Source organism: Perca fluviatilis, chromosome 10 (genome assembly GCF_010015445.1).
Source record: "Perca fluviatilis chromosome 10, GENO_Pfluv_1.0, whole genome shotgun sequence".
Taxonomy (NCBI): Eukaryota; Metazoa; Chordata; class Actinopteri; order Perciformes; family Percidae; genus Perca; species Perca fluviatilis.
This window is the reverse complement of record NC_053121.1, coordinates 29,897,402-29,916,916: the sequence shown is the minus strand read 5'-3', so window position 1 is coordinate 29,916,916 and position 19,515 is coordinate 29,897,402. Positions and strand designations below refer to the sequence as shown.

At 40.0% G+C, this 19,515-nt stretch overlaps 1 protein-coding gene across 7 annotated transcripts in view; it reads left to right on the top strand.

The window, feature by feature from the left end:
* The window catches only part of si:dkey-237h12.3 (teneurin-3), a 146,949-nt gene that overhangs the window by 111,222 nt on the left and 16,212 nt on the right, over positions 1-19,515 (top strand). For 5 of the 7 annotated variants that reach the window (XM_039812704.1, XM_039812703.1, XM_039812700.1 and 2 more), the window contains 6 exons: positions 1,135-1,254; positions 3,252-3,513; positions 4,470-4,737; positions 5,716-5,859; positions 14,646-14,895; positions 17,067-17,087. In XM_039812704.1, the coding sequence (XP_039668638.1) occupies positions 1,135-1,254; positions 3,252-3,513; positions 4,470-4,737; positions 5,716-5,859; positions 14,646-14,895; positions 17,067-17,087 (1,065 nt within the window). The remainder of the gene's footprint in view (positions 1-1,134; positions 1,255-3,251; positions 3,514-4,469; positions 4,738-5,715; positions 5,860-14,645; positions 14,896-17,066; positions 17,088-19,515) is intronic. The other 2 variants (XM_039812705.1, XM_039812702.1) reach the window with 1 other exon arrangement.

Genomic DNA, 19,515 nt, shown 5'->3' with positions numbered 1-19,515 from the left:
TATATAAGACAACCGCCAGGTGTGAATGAATACATAAATGGTAGAAAAGAGGATCGTTGTCTGGAAAGCCTCTCCTGCATTTATTTCTTAAAAGGGGGGGAATGTTTTTCATCTATAGAAATCTGAAGAAACTTTTCACTGCTGAACATTTTGTATTCAAATTACTTTTTGCTTTTCACATCTGCACTATGTATGACTTCACCTTTCTAAAGTGCTGTGGCAGTTCTGTTGTATTGCATATCCTTTTCATTTCTTTTCCTTTTTTTTTTGTTTTTTTTTTGTTTTTCTTCATTCTTATGAAGTGCCTCTTGACATGTCAGCCGCTGAGCTTTTCAACTTCTCACATCAAGAGGATATTTGTAACCGAGTTGAAGAGCCCCTTCTAAGACAATTCTTGTTGATACATTATCTTTCATCACAAGTATTACAACAGACATTTATCACGCCAGCGAGCACAAGACTTGGGTATGGTAGTGCCTCTTTTTGGAAGCAAAGAAACTTGCAAGGATAATCACACTTGGATCACACCCTCTTGAAAATACCATTTAGGGGAAATTCTTCATTCAGAGTGATGACATTAATGTGAATATTTCACTTACGAACCTCATTTGATATTCTGCTCTGGGTATATTGTGCACTTCATTTACTAAGTTGACTTTACTTCTCAGGCTGATCATTTAAGTGTGAATCTTGTTGGCTAAATAGTGTGCTGTGTTTTTCAATCTTTACTTTGATGCCCACTGTTTAGAGCTTTACATGGCTTTGTACGTCTCAAACTTCAAATACAAATAGGGCTTAGGTGTGAGAAATGAAATTGTGGAATATAAATGCTGCAATGCACATGCAAGATGCTGCAAAATCTCAACAGTTCTCCATGTCTGGGAAACCTCATCTCACTGAATTATGGGGCTTTTAAAGCAGTAAACAGAGACAGAGTGGTGCTCTGTAAGATGGCATTTTCATGAATAACAACCACTGACGTGTATTCCTAACGGTCAATAAATCATACCTCCCTGCTGGTGCCGCTGGCTAAGGGATGGCAGTTGTTTGCAGTGTTGGTGTCGTGGCCGCATGTTGACGCCGGCTGGCATTGTGTGTTTACTCAGCCCTTTCTGTGTTTGTTTGCCCACACAGCCTGGTGTCAGTCATCCGGGGTCAGGTCCTCACGGGAGACGGGACGCCGCTGATTGGAGTCAACGTGTCTTTTCTGCACTACCCAGAGTACGGCTACACCATCACGCGGCAAGATGGCATGTAAGGGAGACACTCTGTGCACACAATCATCAGTAGGTGCAGCATGCAGGGACACATAGTGATCCATCTGCATTCATCAACACTCATTTACATGTCCTGATAAATTTGAGCACTCTCTCGCAGGAAACTCAGCCCTCAGGTTTAACCATTGGCCTTGCAACAATTTATTTGTGGATATTATAGACTGCTGTCCCCATACCAGTATTAAAAACTGCAGAAAAAAGCTGTCCCAACAGTGGAAAAGTCGTCCTGGCAGCTATCCAAAAAGCGCTCAAAACAAATTGAAACAGCAGCACATTGTGCCCTAGAACAATTCCTCATGCAAATGTCACAGTGGTGGAGGCCATTTTGAACCAGGCTGTTTAAAATGCATTGAATCAGCAAGGGTAGAATCAATCTGCCCGCGGTGTAGTAAAACATGGGATTACTGTCTGACCTTCTCCTGCTGTTACCGCAGACGGGCCCTTAATAATAGGAGTGCAAACACATACAAGACAAACGTATGTCACATATTATGCACGAAGGGTTCACCTCAGGTAGGAGCTCTATTTTGCAGATGGTCGTCAGAGATAGTGAACCAAGGCCTTCATTCCAATTCAGCAGATAGAGGATGTGTTTATGTGTTGCCAGTATGGAATAAAAGGCTTATGAGTGGCAGTGAATTGTACAGCTGTTGTTATGAAGCACAATCCTTGTGTCCCCAGACAGCTGAGGATTAGCTGATTTCTTCAGATATTCCGCCCTGTAACTCTTCTGACAAGGAGCGTGATAAATGGTTGGGGATAATCACACTTGGTTAGCCAACAGATCCGCTCAGTGTGTTAAGAAGGCGGCACCAAAGCCTGGCCTCTTGCAGCTGTGAGCTACCCACTGCCCAAAGTGGAGAGAGTTTGAGAAGGAAGCCGTTTTAGGTCAGCTGCACAGCTTGTAAGTTGGCGTGTGTGTGTGTGTGTGTGTTCGCATGTGTGTCTGTCATTGGGGGTGTTGGTGCGTGCATGAGCATTCAAATCTGTGAGTGTGTGTGTCTTTGTGCATGTGAATGCATGCAATGTCACCACACAGATGCTTTACCCCCTGGGTAGTGGAGCTCGCAGAATATATAGAGCAGCACTTCAAAGACTCACCCTTCATTTCCAAACCAGTAACTTTTCCCTGAGTAATGTCCTACTAATTAAAACTGGTTCGCCAGAGAAATATCCCAAGACTCAGAAGAGTCCAAACCAAATTCAACCATAAAGTGTCTCACAGCGTTCTCACACCATGCCTGGTTAAACAAAAGTCATAAATTAGATTCAGTGAATGATAATAATACATGGAGGCTGTACAGAGGGAATACACTTGATAAGGAAAAGTTCTCTCTTCCTCTCTCTTGAAGATGGAAGAATAAAATAAATATTTACTTTGCAATTTTGCACTTAAAGGGAAAGGGTTTATTAGTGAGGCTTATTTCCATTGTCCGGGCCATTATTCCTATCAGTAATAACATTTTAACATTGCTAAAAAATATATAAAAAAAGAAGTCAGATGGAGCGAGAAACATGAGCAGGGAAAACATGATTCAAATGTACCCCCATCACCTTTTAGTCTTGCGGTTTAGGTCACCTCAAATCAAATCAATGTTCCCAGATCTTAGCAAATACTTTAATGAGCACAATGAGAGCATAACCAAAACAACTATGAAAATAAAAAGTTTTAATAAAACTGCATTTTTTTGCAGATAGTACTAAATAAAGTCTATTTATTGCTAATACTAGTTCATTACATGTCATTTTCCTGACGCTTTTATCCAAAGCAACTTACAATTGCTATATATGTCAGAGGTCGCATGCCTCTGGAGTAACTAGGGGTTAAGTGTCTTGCTCAGAGACACATTGGTTGATGTATCGCAGTGGGAATCGAACCTTGAGCTCCCACGCCAAAGGCAGGTGTCATATCCACTGCACCATCACCAGCCCTAGTTTGTACAATCAGTGACTGTTTCATGATGCTATGTTAAGGTTTGACCTCTTGGCCAACGGCGGCGCTTCTTTGACGCTGAGTTACGAGCGCGCCCCCTTCCCCACGCTGCACCGCACAGTGTGGCTGCCCTGGAACGTTTTCCATGTGATGGACACGGTGGTGATGAAGCGGGAGGAGAACGACATCCCCAGCTGCTACCTTACCGGCCTGATCCGGCCCAACCCTCTCATCCTGGCTACGCCCCTCTCCACTCTCTACAAGACCTCCCCAGAGGACAGCCCCATCATCCCCGAGACCCAGGTGAGATGGCTGTCACAGAGGTGACCCAGGGAGATGATATACAGGGCTTTTATGGTCAATTCCCCATTTGTGCTCATATCTGATTGTTTTGAATGACTTTAATAATCTAACCCATGTTTGATCCCAACATTTCAAGCAGCAGTGTTGAAAATACACGACGATAATGCTGTTATCTTTCTTTGACCAGAGTTTCTCTTGCGTATTTTAAACAGTCAGATTTGCCTTTGAGCTTTGATTGAACTGAGGCGTCTCCCCAAATACTAAGCCATAAATTGTCTCACAGTAATACTGATAAATTCTGAGGACGCATCGCATGGAGGTTACATGCCCCAGGATTTTATTTGTGGCTCTGCAGCTTTTTGCTGTTGAAACTGATTAGAAAAGAAACTTTGTTAAAATTGAGGGGGGGGGGGGTCTGAATTTGTACATGATTCAGTGGCAGTCAGATGTGAAACCTGGTCCAGGGAACTGGGACAATGAAAAGAGACTCGTCAGTTATTAGAGCTGTGTTGTTCAAGTTTAAGTTTTTTTCACAGACTCAAATAATAAGGAATTAATTTATTGCCTGTGGAGTAACAATTTGCATATTAACTAATGTACTCGGTGGTTTGGTATAAGTAAGAGCTTATTTTTTAATATTTTGGCTGCTCAACACACATTCATAATGTTTGACTGCTGCTACATGATAAGCCTGTATGTCTGGCAACAAACAACATTTCTCTTACAGTACCTGACGGAATTGCTCTAACCTGAATGATAAAAATTAACCCCAATGTATGAAGTGCAATATATATTATAAAAGGATATATTACCTCACATAAATATGATGTATTATATACTGTATTTAAAGTCATCCTCTACATTAACTAAGAGCAAACTCCTGTTGCTCCTGTTACTTAAGTCTGTACTCCACACAGTGTATTTGGCACCAGTCTGACTGCTAATTAAAATCGTAGGTCCTTCATGAGCAAGTGGCCATACCAGGCAGTGACCTCAACCTGGTCTACCTGAGCTCCAGGGCAGCTGGCTACAAGCCCATCCTCAAGGTGCTCCTGACCCAGGACCGTCTCCCCTTTGGCCTGATGAAGGTCCACCTGATGGTGGCCGTCATGGGCCGTCAGTTCCAGAAGTCTTTCCCTGCCTTCCCTGACCTCTCGTACACCTTCATCTGGGATAAAACAGACGCCTACAATCAGAGGGTCTTTGGCCTGGCAGAGGCTGTGGGTGAGTACCTGCTGTGAAGCTGCCGGCTGAAGATGTTGTGTAAGCGTAGGTTCACTCAGATACTCGCGCTGCCTCCAAGCAATAAACCTTGGTTGAACTTTTGAAGATTGATTTTTATGTTTTTTTTTCTAAATTGAGGATTATTTATCCAGGGACTGCTTCTGTTACCATGTGCAATAAAGATTTAGCAGGTGGTGTGAAATCCTGAAATCCCCCCAGTGCTGCATTTTTGAAGGCCACTGCTCTTTTGCTGACTTCTTTGTTTTGCATGTATGATATTTCAGCAGCAGTGCAATGACTAAAATATTGCCTATGAGGCAGCAGCCTGAGGAAAAAAATCCAGCATCACAAATAATAACAGAATCATTCATAACAGAACATGTTTTTTTATTTTATTAATAATTAGGATGTCATCTTGAGTGTACTATATTAGGGTTTTTACAGCACTACATAACCCTTTCATCTTAATGTTTTTAAAGTCTTTAAAAGTCTAAGGGATTTTGTTAAGAAGGATGAATGTTGGGGCACTCCTGCTTATATTATACGGGGAAAAAAAACTCACAGCTCTGACAATCAACAGGATTCACTCCCGGCTCACAGCTGCGACCATATCCCAGAGTTTATGATATATACTATAATGTGCTCCTTCTGAGTTCTATCATTTTAAATAATTCATGCCACTTTACACGCTACTTTGCCATCATGATTTATTTGCATTTACACAAAATAAAACAAATGAGAGAAGAGAGGGCATACAATCCAAACTGTGCAGGTGAGACACAGAAACCCCACGGGTCTTCTAAAATCATCCCAGCTGGGGAAAATGACATAGTCGAAGAGAAAGCACAACCAGCAAATACAAAAAAAAAACACGTGTGCTGAATGTTTTATAGGCTACAAGCCTCATTGCTGCCATAAGTGTCAGGTAAGGAGGTTGCAACCTTGCTCACCATAGGCATCTGCCATCATTACTTTCAGTGTCAGTGGGATATGAATACGAGTCCTGCCTTGATGTGGTGCTCTGGGAGAAGAGGACAGCAGTGTTACAAGGCTATGAACTGGATGCGTCCAACATGGGAGGGTGGATGCTAGACAAACACCACATATTGGACATTCAGAACGGTAAGAAATGCTCATATATCTAGTATAATTGTGTGCATGTGGGGCGGAAATAGGTGGCCTCTTAGGGTTACAGGCAGGTGGTCTTTACCCTGAATCACCGCAAGAAATACTTGACTCAAAATGAAATATGGTTCGTCATCCCATCTGCAGATAATAGAGGAGAGTTTTGAAGGGCCGATCATTCACAGTAATGACGGAATAAATCAGTGACTAAGTCACCAGGGTGCAGGGCTCGCCACGATTCCAAACTACTCAGCTATTTTAGGAAGAAGACGACCTTTTGCTGCTCATGAAGGCTTGCGCTTTTGATGAACAGGCGTCATGTTTAATTCTCGAATTAATTCAATAAACTAAATTCATTTCTTGCTCTTTCATCAATCAGAATGGCTTTAATCGCCAAGTACAATAAATGGACATGAGTTTGTCTTTGTCGTTCTGGCACAGAGACATGAGCGAGTGAAACATGCATAATGAAACTATCAAATGTATATACAGCACTGAGTCGTTGATGGCTTACAGTACCAGCAGGCACATTCTATAATCTGGAGAATTCAGTGCTGTGTTACAACTGAGCAGGCAGTAATATGACAGCAAATTATAAGGAGTGGGCCTCAGGGTAGTGTGCATTGTCAGTTTGCCAGGCTGCTGTTTTGACATTAAATCCACTCCAGCTCACAATCGTTGTTCCAGTTGTCCAACACAATTTGTGTCCCTTTTCATCTTGAGAATAGTTGAGGTTACATGTGGCCTTCAGGGGAGACCTTGGTCTTACACTGTCAGATTGGAGTTTGTTTTCGTGGGCATCTATGGCCCTTTTTCACAACAGACATTTTGAAACAGGGAAACAGCTGAAATTGATAACCTTAACGATGGCTCAATTCCATCAAGTGTCCCAGTAAGCTATTTCAGTGAGTCAGCATGCACAATACTAGGGCCTCTCCTAAGTGGAATGCAGCCATCATTAATGGTTTTGAATACACCTGTGCTTTTCCTACTGCTGATTTTTAATGAAAGATGTAATGTACTCAAGGATTTGTAAAACTTGCTTAATCACTTATATTTGCAAAATCGTAGATACATAGATAAGTGGATGTATACTGTCGATGGATACTGTAGATATAACCAAATCAGATTTCCAAATGGCATAGCATTTCTTCTGTTTCACTGGCATCTAACAGAATATGTAAGAGCTTGCGTAAGCAACAAATGCATCTGAGATACCTTGTAATTATACCTGTAGTAATGTTTTTTTCTGGTTCCAGCCATATTTGTGTGTACAGAGCTACAGAGTCTGGGGGCTTTCTTTGTTGATTCCTACAGTGATAGCATCACTGCTGAAGAGCCTGGCATAGTTATGATTGATTTTTCTTCTGATTCAACCTTATTCCCATTTATTCTGGGAGAGAAAACGTAAAGCAGCGCAAATGTTACAGCTAATATAATTACTAGATGTGGACCGGTTGTTCTCAATCTATCCTTTCTTAGGTTTCTAGACAGTCACATAACAGGTTTGGGTAACACTTTACTTGAAGGTATCTACATAAGAGTGACATGACACTGTCATGACACAGTCATGTCACATGAACCCTAACCCTAACTCTAACCCTAATCATAAACAAAAACAGAATGACACTTACTAAAAGAAGCATTATCTCATGAACGTTTATGACTTGTTTATAATGTTTATGACATGTTCATGACAGTGTCATGTCACTCTTATGTAGATACCTTCAAGTAAAGTGTAACCCAGGTTTGTAGCGTGTGGGTCAGTTTGGCATTACCATGTGGTATGTTTGCATACAGTTTGCATAAACTTCCCTGAAATAGTGTCTTGTTAAGTGTTCCCTATTTTTAGTCATTATCAGGTCACTTGTTTTCAGAGGTCATTGGGCTGAGAAAAACATCCATCACTCTGAGGAAGATAAATGTTTTAACCATAACTTTTCATTTAAATGTAGAGATAGATTCAAGGATGTGCAAATTCATCAGCGTCTATTTTTGTGGTGCAAAATCTTATTTTAAGATGAAATGTGTTCCTTTATGTGACCATCGGGAGGGGACTCAATGACCTGATATGCAATAATAACAGTATTGACATCCGCACAAAAATACCCAGCACTACCTAGTATGTCTTTGCACGAGCTTCCACTCTTCAGAGCTGGATTGTACACCTACACTCACTCACTTAGAGGTCGTACTGGTCACCTAAGAGGTAGGAGTATCACTCTTTTCTGTTTCGCTCCCCATTCCTGTCCAGAAATAGAGCTGAAATAAAGTCAATTTCTCAAAATGCAGAAAAGATATACAAATTTAGGTGAACTTTTTTTATCAGGAAACAAGTTTGCGTCTATCATCACTTAAGTGCACATCACCGTGAAGTTGCCAGTAATTACTATGTCACTCATGCATTCGGATTCTGTGCAATAGATGGATAAATCACTTTAAAATGCATTTATTTTCTTTCAGGTGCAATGTCTGATGCTCAAAGTTCTGTAAAGGCTTGGTTCCTAAGTGACACAATATCAAATTATTATAAAATGGTATGTATTCATCACCTCAGTGTGTGGATAAATATTAGTAGTTTATGAGGCCCCACCAGCAGGTCCGGTGTTAATAGTGTGTTTTTTGTGGCTAATTGTGCAAGAAAAAAAACTAATGTTTTACGGAGCTGGTATTGAATTTAAATCGCTACATGTATTTTTCTTAATCTCTACTAGCACTAATCTCTAACACATAGGAGAAAATGCAAGCAGCCCATGCTGACCAATCCCAATTCTTGTGGTCGCTATGTGGTATCTCTCCAGCCCTGATGTGTAGTTACATTTATGTAGGAATTACATGAGCTACAAAGCATAATTTCATATTCTCTGCAAACTGCCTGACACAAAAGTATAAATCTGGCTTCAGCCTATGTCTCTTTGGCCCGTTCCTCCGAGCTTTAACCTCAGAAGTTATTCTTTTCCTAGATATTTTGGCATCCGAAGGAGGTGTGTTTTTGAGGAGGAATTTTTGTGTAAACTAGAACTCCCTTCTGCCTACATCTTAAATATAGTCTTTTATAGCATCTTACATGCACACCCACAATTGGCAGGGCCAACACAATTCATCCCACATTACTCTATGGGTTTGCACAGTAATATCACCCATGTACTCTTCATGTTTAACAGTCTTTTTACATCTCTGAGATTGCACAGACTGTCTTTTGTCGAATACGGTTGTGGAAAACATGTCAGAGAACCAGTTTCTGAAACTGAGTCTTCCTTTACTTTGTTCAAACTTTGGTGTCACTTTGTCCTGCTTCTTTGTTGAACATTAAAAGAACAGACACAAGGGCCCATTGCCGAACCCAATCTGTCAAGCCATCTAAAGCATGAAGTTTGTGAAGTGTGCAAAAGAACACTGAAAAACGCCTCTAGCTTGACTGCTGCTGGTACATTGCGTTTCATCTCACCTGTCTGAAAGTAAAGCACAACGATCTCCAAAGCCTTCACTGTGGCAGCGTCACAGTTGGAGTTGTTGTGAGATGCGTTTGTGATCAAAAGATAGATGCAGCACGTGTGATATGCTAATGTATGCTGCATCCTTTATTAGTCTGAGCTGAGCTAGGTGTCTGGATTTATCAGAAAATTGGATGTTACTGTGCATGAAAATTCACTTAAACTTGACTCAAATAACTTGTCCATGGAAACAGTGATGACAGAAATAAAACAAACCAGATGGTGTGGAGTTTTTCTTGTGCAATAAATGCTGCAGCCTCCCCAAGGCTTTTTTTCACACTTTTCACTTGTCTTACGCAGAACCACCCCAAAATATAAATTGCAAAGTCTGACTAAATTTGAAAGATTCAAAAATAGTTTAGCAAACTTGTGCTCCTGTCTCATTTACCCCTGTCTGACAGGAGCCCAATCGATTTGTCGAAAGGGTTTCATGTTGCAGTCCTATTAGCAACCCAACGACAGTGAGCTCTTCAAGACTGTGAAATGTTTTTGTTAGCGACTTTGGTATGCTAGTTCATACTGTGTTCACATTTAAGTATCATAATCTGGAATCCTATCTCTCTTTGTCCTCACACATTAAAGCACGGAGGTTGGGAGTCAGCACACACTTTTATCGTCTTGCATTTTCTCAATCCAAACGGAGTAATTCAGTCTGGCATTCAGCCACTTTTTGACATTTGAGATTTATGGCCTACGTGGGTTTTTGGGTAAGGAATGCAGTTCGATATCCTCGGCCAGCATGAAGATGAATCCAAATATCACTGTTTGCCTTCCTTGCTGCTCCAGTATTGATTCCATAATGCTGTAAACCTTGACTAATGTCTTCACCCAACATGTTAGCAAGTGGTGGTCCTCTGCAGCTGCACAGCGGTTTAGCTCCAGACACTGCTTGTCGCACCACTTCAAACATCTAAGGACTTTTTTCTTTTATCGTTTGTGGCAAAAAGACCAGAGAAAAAAAGCTGTCTCCATCTCTCTGCTTCCACTGCAGAGCCTGTCAAACTAGATAAGGCAAATTGCTGGTGTTTGTGCTTTAGTCATGTCCTCTTGCCCCTCCTTTCTTTATTACAAGTGGATATGCCTTCCCCTCAATCTGCAGCTTGTCTCTAGCGATGGTAACATAGCTGATTCTTATTGGACACAGCCAGAGTTCAGCATCTCAGTATCTCGGAGTGTGCTTACTGTACAGCTCACGCACATGCTGCATTTTAAGCACTGAGAGGTTTCCTGCCCACTTTTAGCCTCTATTATGGTGGATCAGTGAGAGCCTGCGTGGTATATTAGAGAATGACACAGTGCAAAGGAGAACAAAGAAGGACAGGGTGCAATTAAGACACACTCCCGCTCCTCCCCTACCAATCTCTGTACTCTCTATGTGTCACCAAGGTGACATTGCTCAGGGCGCTCCAGTTTTTTTTTATCAGGTATGGAGGCTCGGCTTTGCATTTGTACCATTAATCATCTTGGAAGCTGTGATGTCGGCATTAAAGCATTTTTCCCCAACTACATAACTCAAATTAGCCTTTTATCAAACAAATGATTTCCTTCTGTAATGATTCTCAGAAAGGAATCAATGAAGAAACTGAACGTATTCAGAAAAATGGCTTAATAGTTTGAGACATCTTAGTGAGGAATTTTTTGCTCTTTAAACTGTACAGGGGTTAGGCACAGTATGTGAATAAAGCAGAGCAACATCAATTGCCTCTCCTTGCTCAAATATTTCTCTAATTTCTCTAGTTTTCTATCTTTATTTTCTGACAGAAAAGTCTCTACGCTCACATTTAATATGAAAATATATATCGTCGAAACGATTGTCTATCGTTCATATTTGTCTATTTAGTTTTTATTGCAATGTCGAAAAACCCGCAGCTGAACTGCGTTACGGCAATATTTACATTCGGACACTTTATGTTTAATTCCTTACGTGTTATGTTCATTTTGCACTAAAGTTCTAAATGTTGTTGTAATACGAGCTTCTCTGTTCTTTGTTTTATTAGCCAGTCCTGCCGTGCGTGCATGTGGCCCTTAAAAAAAAGTTGGTATTTCACGTATTGGGAGAACGGTCTCTTAGAGCCATGTGGAGGCAATCTCAGCCCGCCCTATTTCTTTTTTTTTTTTTTTTTCAATATTTCTAGACTATTTCTAGACTATTTATGTATTGAATTAGCAGAAAACATGCTATATTGTTATTGAGATATGAAATAATTATCTACATGTATATCAGGATAGAAGATTTGGACCATATCGCCCAGCCCTACTCACATTCGCTATGATTTATTTTTATGCACATCTATATTTTGGATTGTTTTCAATAACTTTTCATTATTAGTATTAGTAGTTGGCAAATTCCACGTTCCTGTCAGAGTCTAACTGTAGCTGAGTGTTTAATAATGAGGTAAAAGCTGCGTGGCATGCCGTTCCGTTACATTATGCTTGCTGAATGCAGCAGCGTTGGAGCGACAGCAGATTCATTCATTTATACTAACCAATGAGCAGACACACATCCCTATTGATTGATCCATTCAGCTGCCATACTTGTACTTTGACTTGAAGTCTCCTCTGCAAAATCTGTTGAGGATTCACTAGTTAGTTTTAGTCTGTGCAGAAAAACAGAGCTTTGCCACATTGTATTTCTGCTCGTCTCACATAACCACAGTAGCTGTATCTTAGGTATGAGATGTGTTTTATTTACGGTTTCATAGGTTTCACACCGAACCCTGCTTCAAAATCAGAACAGAGTGGAATAAAAGTAAGAAATATTTATAGAAACGTTGAATGACTGCAAAGCCATTTTAGTCCGGACACTGTAGGAGTCCCCCTCTTCAGCCTGAGGCACCGGGTCGTCAGAAGCCAAATTCCCATCATTGCAGCACTCCAGCTGAGGCATCGCAAGCTTGATCCTCGCAACAATCATCGGCAGTAATGTGTCATGACCAAGTGTCCTTGAGGGAAGAAAACTGAACCTTTTATCTCCTCACTCACTCTAAGTTAAGAGCAGCAAAAGTTGTGTGCGTGATACAGATAAAAGTGACAGAGTATAGTGTCCATACTAAGTGTGGCGTCATCGTGGGGGGTAGTTGATGATTGATTAGTGTATTTAATCCATTCCATTATGCTGTGTAATAGCCTATGGTAAGACTTGTGTGTACAGTAAACTGTGATGGAAGTGTAAATAGAGAAGACCGCAGCGGCTTGCCAAAATGACCTGAGCAGTAAATGTTTTTTTTTTTCTTCTTTTTTAAGCTGAATGTCAGCCAAACTGCCAGACTGCTGTACTGCTGCAACTGATCCATGTCCTACACACTGCATTAGGCTCCCGGATATTAGAAACGTCTTTGTCTTCCCAGAGAATGTTAAGGAGCTATTACACAAACGGACATTAAAATTCTAGTCAGATGACATAGTGTATTTGTTATTTGTAGCTATGTTTCTGGCTGCAGTGTCAACCTTTCAGCTCAGTTAGAGTTTTCATCACGCTGTCTGTTTCATTCAGTGAGCAGACACATGGATCACAGTTCAATTAAAGTCCCAAGGTCATGCGTTTGATGGCGTCACGCATAAAGCCGTCCCCCGGACCTATTTGTCTTTGTTAGAGGCTCGTGTATAATGCTCTCGGATACAAAAGACGAATTGGTCAGATCGCCCTGTCAAGAGTCTCGCCAGACCGTGCCTTCATTTGAATTTGCCCTTCAATCAATTAAATCAATGAAAGGAACTAATCAGCGAAGGGACAAGCAGCACAGTCGCATGCTCGATTTCACATACATCGAGGGTTACGATGGCTTACGGGATAACACTGTGGGATAACGATATTATGTGGCCATTCAGTGGTGTCATAGATCCAGTAATTAGGACAGAGGCAGTGTGAATTCAAATTCAATTCAAGTTGTTGGATGTTAATAATTAAGTGCTTCCAGCATGCACTTTTTTCCTTTGATGTGTTTTTTCCCCTTTGAAGAGGGTCCCACTATATCAGTCCCCCCCTCCCCCCTCCAAAAAAGCTAGTTATATCTGCGTCTTATTAAAATATTAATCTGTATTGAGTCACCAAATTTGTTGAGTCCTCAGTGAATTGCACCGTTGTTAGGATGAAGTACACTGCACTGTATTTATGTTTACCACCTCTCTGTGACTTGGGGAGGAGCGGCTCCCTGGCAAGTTAAAAGAACATTATTTTGCATAAAATCTACTTCAGCTTTGCGTAAAGTTTTCAAAAACCCACCGAATCGGTTCTAGGATCATGCAAGGGACTGAAGTAATAGTGTATCAGTTGCATTGATGGTCAATTGGTTGCCTGTGTGCTGCCTCCGTTCCACTACTCTATTTAAATCTGATCTTTACTCACAACGCATAAACAAAACACTTTTTAACCATTACTTTTGAACTTTAATGATAAACATGTAAGTCATGTGTCCTTAAGGCAAACTAAAAGGCCTTTCACATAAATGTCAATACATATAACATACGATAATAAGAAGTCTTGATGTGTGTGACGTTTCTAGATACTGTAGATCCAAAGTTCTGTTTCCAAGTTTGTGAAATGGCATTTAGATTACAATAATTAGTCAGCTACTGAACACTGTGTTCATTAAGAACTAAAGTGAATTAAATGTCTTAATATCGTTTTGCTTATTAAGCCCAATAATAAAAATAAATATTTATGTTGGTCATTTTATAGCAATTAGTTTCACTATATATTTGAGAAATCACATCACATAAAAGTAAAATTATTTTACATTAATAGATATGTTATTGTAATAATTAAAACTGGTTAGTCTTTTGTTTTTTTGTCGTTTTTGAAAGGGACAGTTCACATTTTGTAAAATACTTTTAATCGCGCTCTTGCCATGGGTTCCTTGAGAAGATCTATACTAGTTATAAGTGTTACGTATGATACGAGCTAGAACCAAGAGGCGTTTGGCTTAGTTTAGCATAAAGACTGGAAGCAGAGGGATAACTTTTTTGTTTGTTTGTTTGTGTACGGATTAAATAAGTGAACACAATACTAATTAGATAGGCATAGTTTTCTCATGTAGCTCTGGGCAAGAAAACAAGTAAGTACATTTCCCAAAATGTCAAACTGTTTCTTTAATGTGTGAAATGATAGTATGAGTATGCAAGTATTTTCCTTTGAATTTCATTTTGACCAGGCCGGTTTTGTAAAAGAGATTAATCGCTGGAGACTTCCCGGTTAAAATAAAGGATAAATAATGAGTCCAGTATCTGCTACCAGTGTCATACACAAATAATGCTTTCATACCTGCAAATAACTGCTGTGTTATTTCCTAGGCATTCTTTACAAAGGCAGCGGAGAGAACCAGTTCATCTCTCTCCAGCCCCCTGTGATCACGACTGTAATGGGGAACGGGCGGCGCAGAAGCATCTCGTGTCCCAGCTGTAATGGGCAGGCCCAAGGCAACAAGCTGTTGGCACCGGTGGCTCTGGCGTGGGGCATCGATGGAAGTCTGTACGTCGGCGATTTCAACTACATCCGACGCATCTACCCATCGGGCAATGTCACAAGTATCATGGAGCTCAGGTAAGATCAAGGCCTCATCGTTGGGATTTTTTTCAGGAAGAGCATGCTGCACCTAGTTTGGGACATTTATTGTGTTGACTCTTTACCTCTGTCCCTTCATCAAATAGTAGACATTAGAAGGTTTAAGCATTAACCTTTGCATTTGTATAAAGGTGGGAAAAAAAGATAATACTTCATTAAAGAGTTTTGTCTTATCAACAATATAGTTAGTTGTATTACATTGATTTTTATATATTTCTTTCAACTCCAGTTCAACAAGAACAATCAAAAACATGCAACATACTGTAAATGCCCCCATTTTTTTTTTTTTTTCAAATACACACAGTTCAAGTTAGATCCCACTTTACATCTCTATATTTAGTGGAGAGGGAAAACTAAAATGGCATGGTTGACACATATTTCCCCTACCAATAGAAATCTGAAATACTTTCCCTATCCATCTACATAATTAGGAAAGACATCCTGTCTTCAGTGTGTAATTGGGATGATTTACGCCCTAATGCCAAGTTGGCTTCTCTCGGCAATGACTCTGATTCGGCCAATTGGCTTATTTCAAAGTGGCAGATGTTGATTACATGTACATTGGGCCATCATCCTGCATGAGACACATACATGAAAAATGCTTTAAAAGGACATGAGTCACCACACCGTTGGCAGGTAGTTGTACATCAAGTAGTTTCTAAATTAGAGTTGAGATTACAAGGACCAAACATGAAAATCAAAGACGAAAATCTAAGAGGTGAAGGGATTGAAAAAAAACATTCCTCTCTACCTCAGGAACCTGCCGATGTACCTGGGCAGTGATCAGCCACTACAGGGCAGTTCTCACAACACTATGAATGGGAAGCAATGTGCTGCTGTAAAGGAGAATGCATGCTCAGCAACCCTTTCCTGGATAAATAATGGTTTAAGAAATAGTTTGTGTCTCCAAGCAACCATTTTGCTCTGTTTACAAGTAGAAAAACAGAAAACACTACTCTGAAAAACCTATTGTGTTGGCCAAATTAAATTCAGTCTGACATAGCATACACACTAAGGACAACTTTAGTTCACATTAGACGGCATTTCCAGTTTAGATTAAAACCAGTAGGGAGGGGGGAAAAGTACAATTTTCTTTGCATAATCAACCATATCTCCAATGCTTGCAGAATATCTGCTCTCTTTTTTTATGCTAGTCTCTTCCAAAAATTTAAACACCAAGTTGTGTCAGATTTTGGTATGTATGATGCATGATTGTTGTATAAAGCTCCAAATGCTCCATATTTGATTCCCTGAACCTCTTTCAAATGTTGTTACTGTAAAGTCTGTATTTAAATTCTGGCTAGAGATGGTCCGATACAGAGACCAGTATCGGTATCGGCTCCGATACTGCCTAAAACGCTGGTATCGGTATCGGGAAGTACTGGAGTTTATGCACTGAGCCGATACCACGTAATAAAGACCTAAAGAAAATCTACGTTAAAGTAGTTTATTTATGTTATATTTATGTCAAACTGGATAATAAAAGAAAGTTCTGTGGCATTCATAGTTTGTGTTTGTTCATGTTTTACAAAGAGTTTAACCTGAGCCAGACCGACAACAAAGATAGAAATCATATCACATCCATACAGGGATAGTAGTATACAGTTGTTAAAACTTGATAAAATATATGACGCGCTGGTATTCGGTATCTGCCAATACGCAAGTTCAGGTATCGGAATCGTTATCGGGAAGCAAAAAATGGTATCGGGCCATCTCTAATTCTGACTTCAGTGACCAATATAACAAGTGGTAGAATCAATATTTTAATATGAGTGGCCAAATTGAGAAAAGCAGTGGTAAAGCAGGTTGAGCCTTTATGTAGATAGAAGTAGATATTTTCCTCAGTGTGGATTATAACTCTCTGCTACAGTCCCACCTTTCCACTTTCCGCCAAACAGATTGTCATTTTCTGACTTTTTCTAGTGGATTCTTCAAGGGGATACTTTGACTTTCTTAGATGCATCTGCTTGTTTTTTTCCTCACTAGATACTGTGATGAAAGAATGATAGCCTTTTAAAGAGTCATTGCGATGACAAGGAAACTGTCTGATTGGGCAAATAACAACCTTGAAAATGAGAAGCAAAAGTATCCTTTTAAGATTTAATTAATTATCTTTCCTCTTTTCCTGCTCCTTCTGCACCCTGTCATAGAAATAAAGACTTTAGACACAGGTAGGTGTATTATCTTAGTGCATGTTGCTTTAGTATTCTTCGTACATCCCCATCTGTATCATCCTCTTTATTAGTATGTGGATAACTCTTTCTCATACAGTCGCCTTTAGCACCGGTGATTACCATGTGTAATTATAACAAACCAATTATAGCTTGATTACATCTACACAAGAGGAAGAGAGCGCATAGTCTGTCGGAATGTTGCGCAATGTGACTATTTACAAAATTGCTACAACACATACTGTAACCTATTACATATATTACGTATATCTAGGTATAAACATAAAAAGGAAGTTAATGTAAATGTACAATCGACACTTAGTGTAATGCAATCCAATACAATAGCGCTGCAATAAACACCATTGTGACGGAAATTATATAATTATATAAATTGTCCAAAAACGCTTACATGGCTGTTTCTTTTAAACTTGTGTAAGACAACTTCTATACTGTTTACTTTTTTTTTTCTCTCTGTTTTTAGCCCACCTCCCAACAAGAGTTAAATTAACCAATTAACCAATCAACTTGCTTTACATGCAGGTCAGCAGGACACATTATTGAGATTTGAAAAACTTTATTGATTTCACACTGGGAAAAAATGTAGTTGTTACAGCAGCTCAAGAATAAAAAATAAAAAAAAGCAAAGGGAGGAAGGGATTAAGTGAAAAATAAAAATACAGAAATACAAATAAATAATATCTATATACACACACCTTTCACTTGTACAGATATGTCAATGATGGATAATTGAACCCATATTTGTAATACACACATGGTGTGTAGCAATATATGAAAATAATTGCACAGGATACAAGCAGAAAACTGCACCGGGTAGTGTGTCATTTTGTGATGGTGGGTGATAGTGACAGAGACAACGACAGTGTTACATTATGTCGGTGTTGAAAAGTCTGACTGCTGTCGGAACGAAGGACCTGCGTTAGCTCTCTTGTGTGTGTCTGCTACTGAAGGAGCAGCTTTAGGCCCCCGCAGTCTGACGCAGGCGGTGGAGGGTCTGGCTAGTTCACACAGCATTCCGGGATGGGGGAAAAATGTGCTCTGGTTTATTGGCATTACTTAGAAAACCAATCACAATCGTCTTGGGTGGCGCTAAGCAACGGCACCTCTGCAAAATAGGTAGGAACTTGTTTTGGTGGAACATGTGTACGTTCAGAAGTTGTCTTAGACGTGCAACAGAAAACTCAGATTGGACAGATAAGCTAAGCTAGCTAACTGACTGGATTTACCCTGCAGAGATCTGTGGAGCAGTTAACAATTAGTCCTCATAAATCGGACAGAATTTAAAATGCAGCCGAAATGAAAGACATCCGGCGGAATTTCAGGCAGCACCTGAACACTTCGGAAGTTGAATGTCGTGGATAAAGTACGATAAAACATCCTCCTCTCACCCTACTCCTGTATGGAATTAAGAGGGCAGTCTAAGCCAGAGCTAGCCCTCTGAACCAGGCGGTGTGTGTGCTCCTCTGCGAGCCTGCCTATCACTACCATACATCTATCTTAATCTTCACAAAGTTATTATTTATTGCCAAGCTGTTATATTGGATTGCATAATGTCATACAGGTGTTTCATTTATTGTGTCAGCCCCCTGCAGGTTGACTGTAAAAGAAAGGGTTACTCATGTATGTCTTGCTGAATTCTTAATAACAACTTGATGGCAGCCACCTATTTTGGGCATTTACGTAGACTCATAATAGCTGTCAAGTTTTATGACTCCATCTTCATCATTTTATAAAGACGTTTCATTGCCACATTTATTTTGCTGTCACATTATCCCACTTCCAAAGCCAACCAGTATTGACTGAAGTACCATTAAGCTGGAGTACAACCAGAGAAGCCATGTTTACGACTGCACTGTAAAGCAAGCTATTTTTCATGTTAACTGCCTCTGTTTTTAGCTCTTTAATGACACTTAAGCACCTGCTATGTATCAACTCTGCCCTAATAGAAAAGGTTAATGCAATAGTTTTTCAGTGTTTTGAATCTGTTTACCACGGAAAATGATAATTTTAATTGGCCTGCTACAAGTCTAAATATCAGTCAATCATGTTTTAAAACCTTTTGATTCCTAATCCTTGACACAGTTGCTCTCTGAATCATGGATCCATTATGAGACGGTAAAAAGAACGCAAATAAGCAGAAACAGATGCAATGCCATTAGTCGTTGCACTTTGTTAACATGAGCCAGTCAGTTCTGTAATTTCCAAAGGCTTTTCCCCGCAGGGGAGTGATAACAAATGAAATGATCTGGCACATACGTTGTCATTTCTGCTGTGTAAACTAGAAGGCCCACTGCAATGGTATTCTGTTCAATTCTGTTTGACGTCCATATTTTCAACCTTCTCTGTCTTTTATTTTTCATTCACAAAGGCTCTACTCTTTTATTTTCTGCTGTGGAAATTATCCACAACA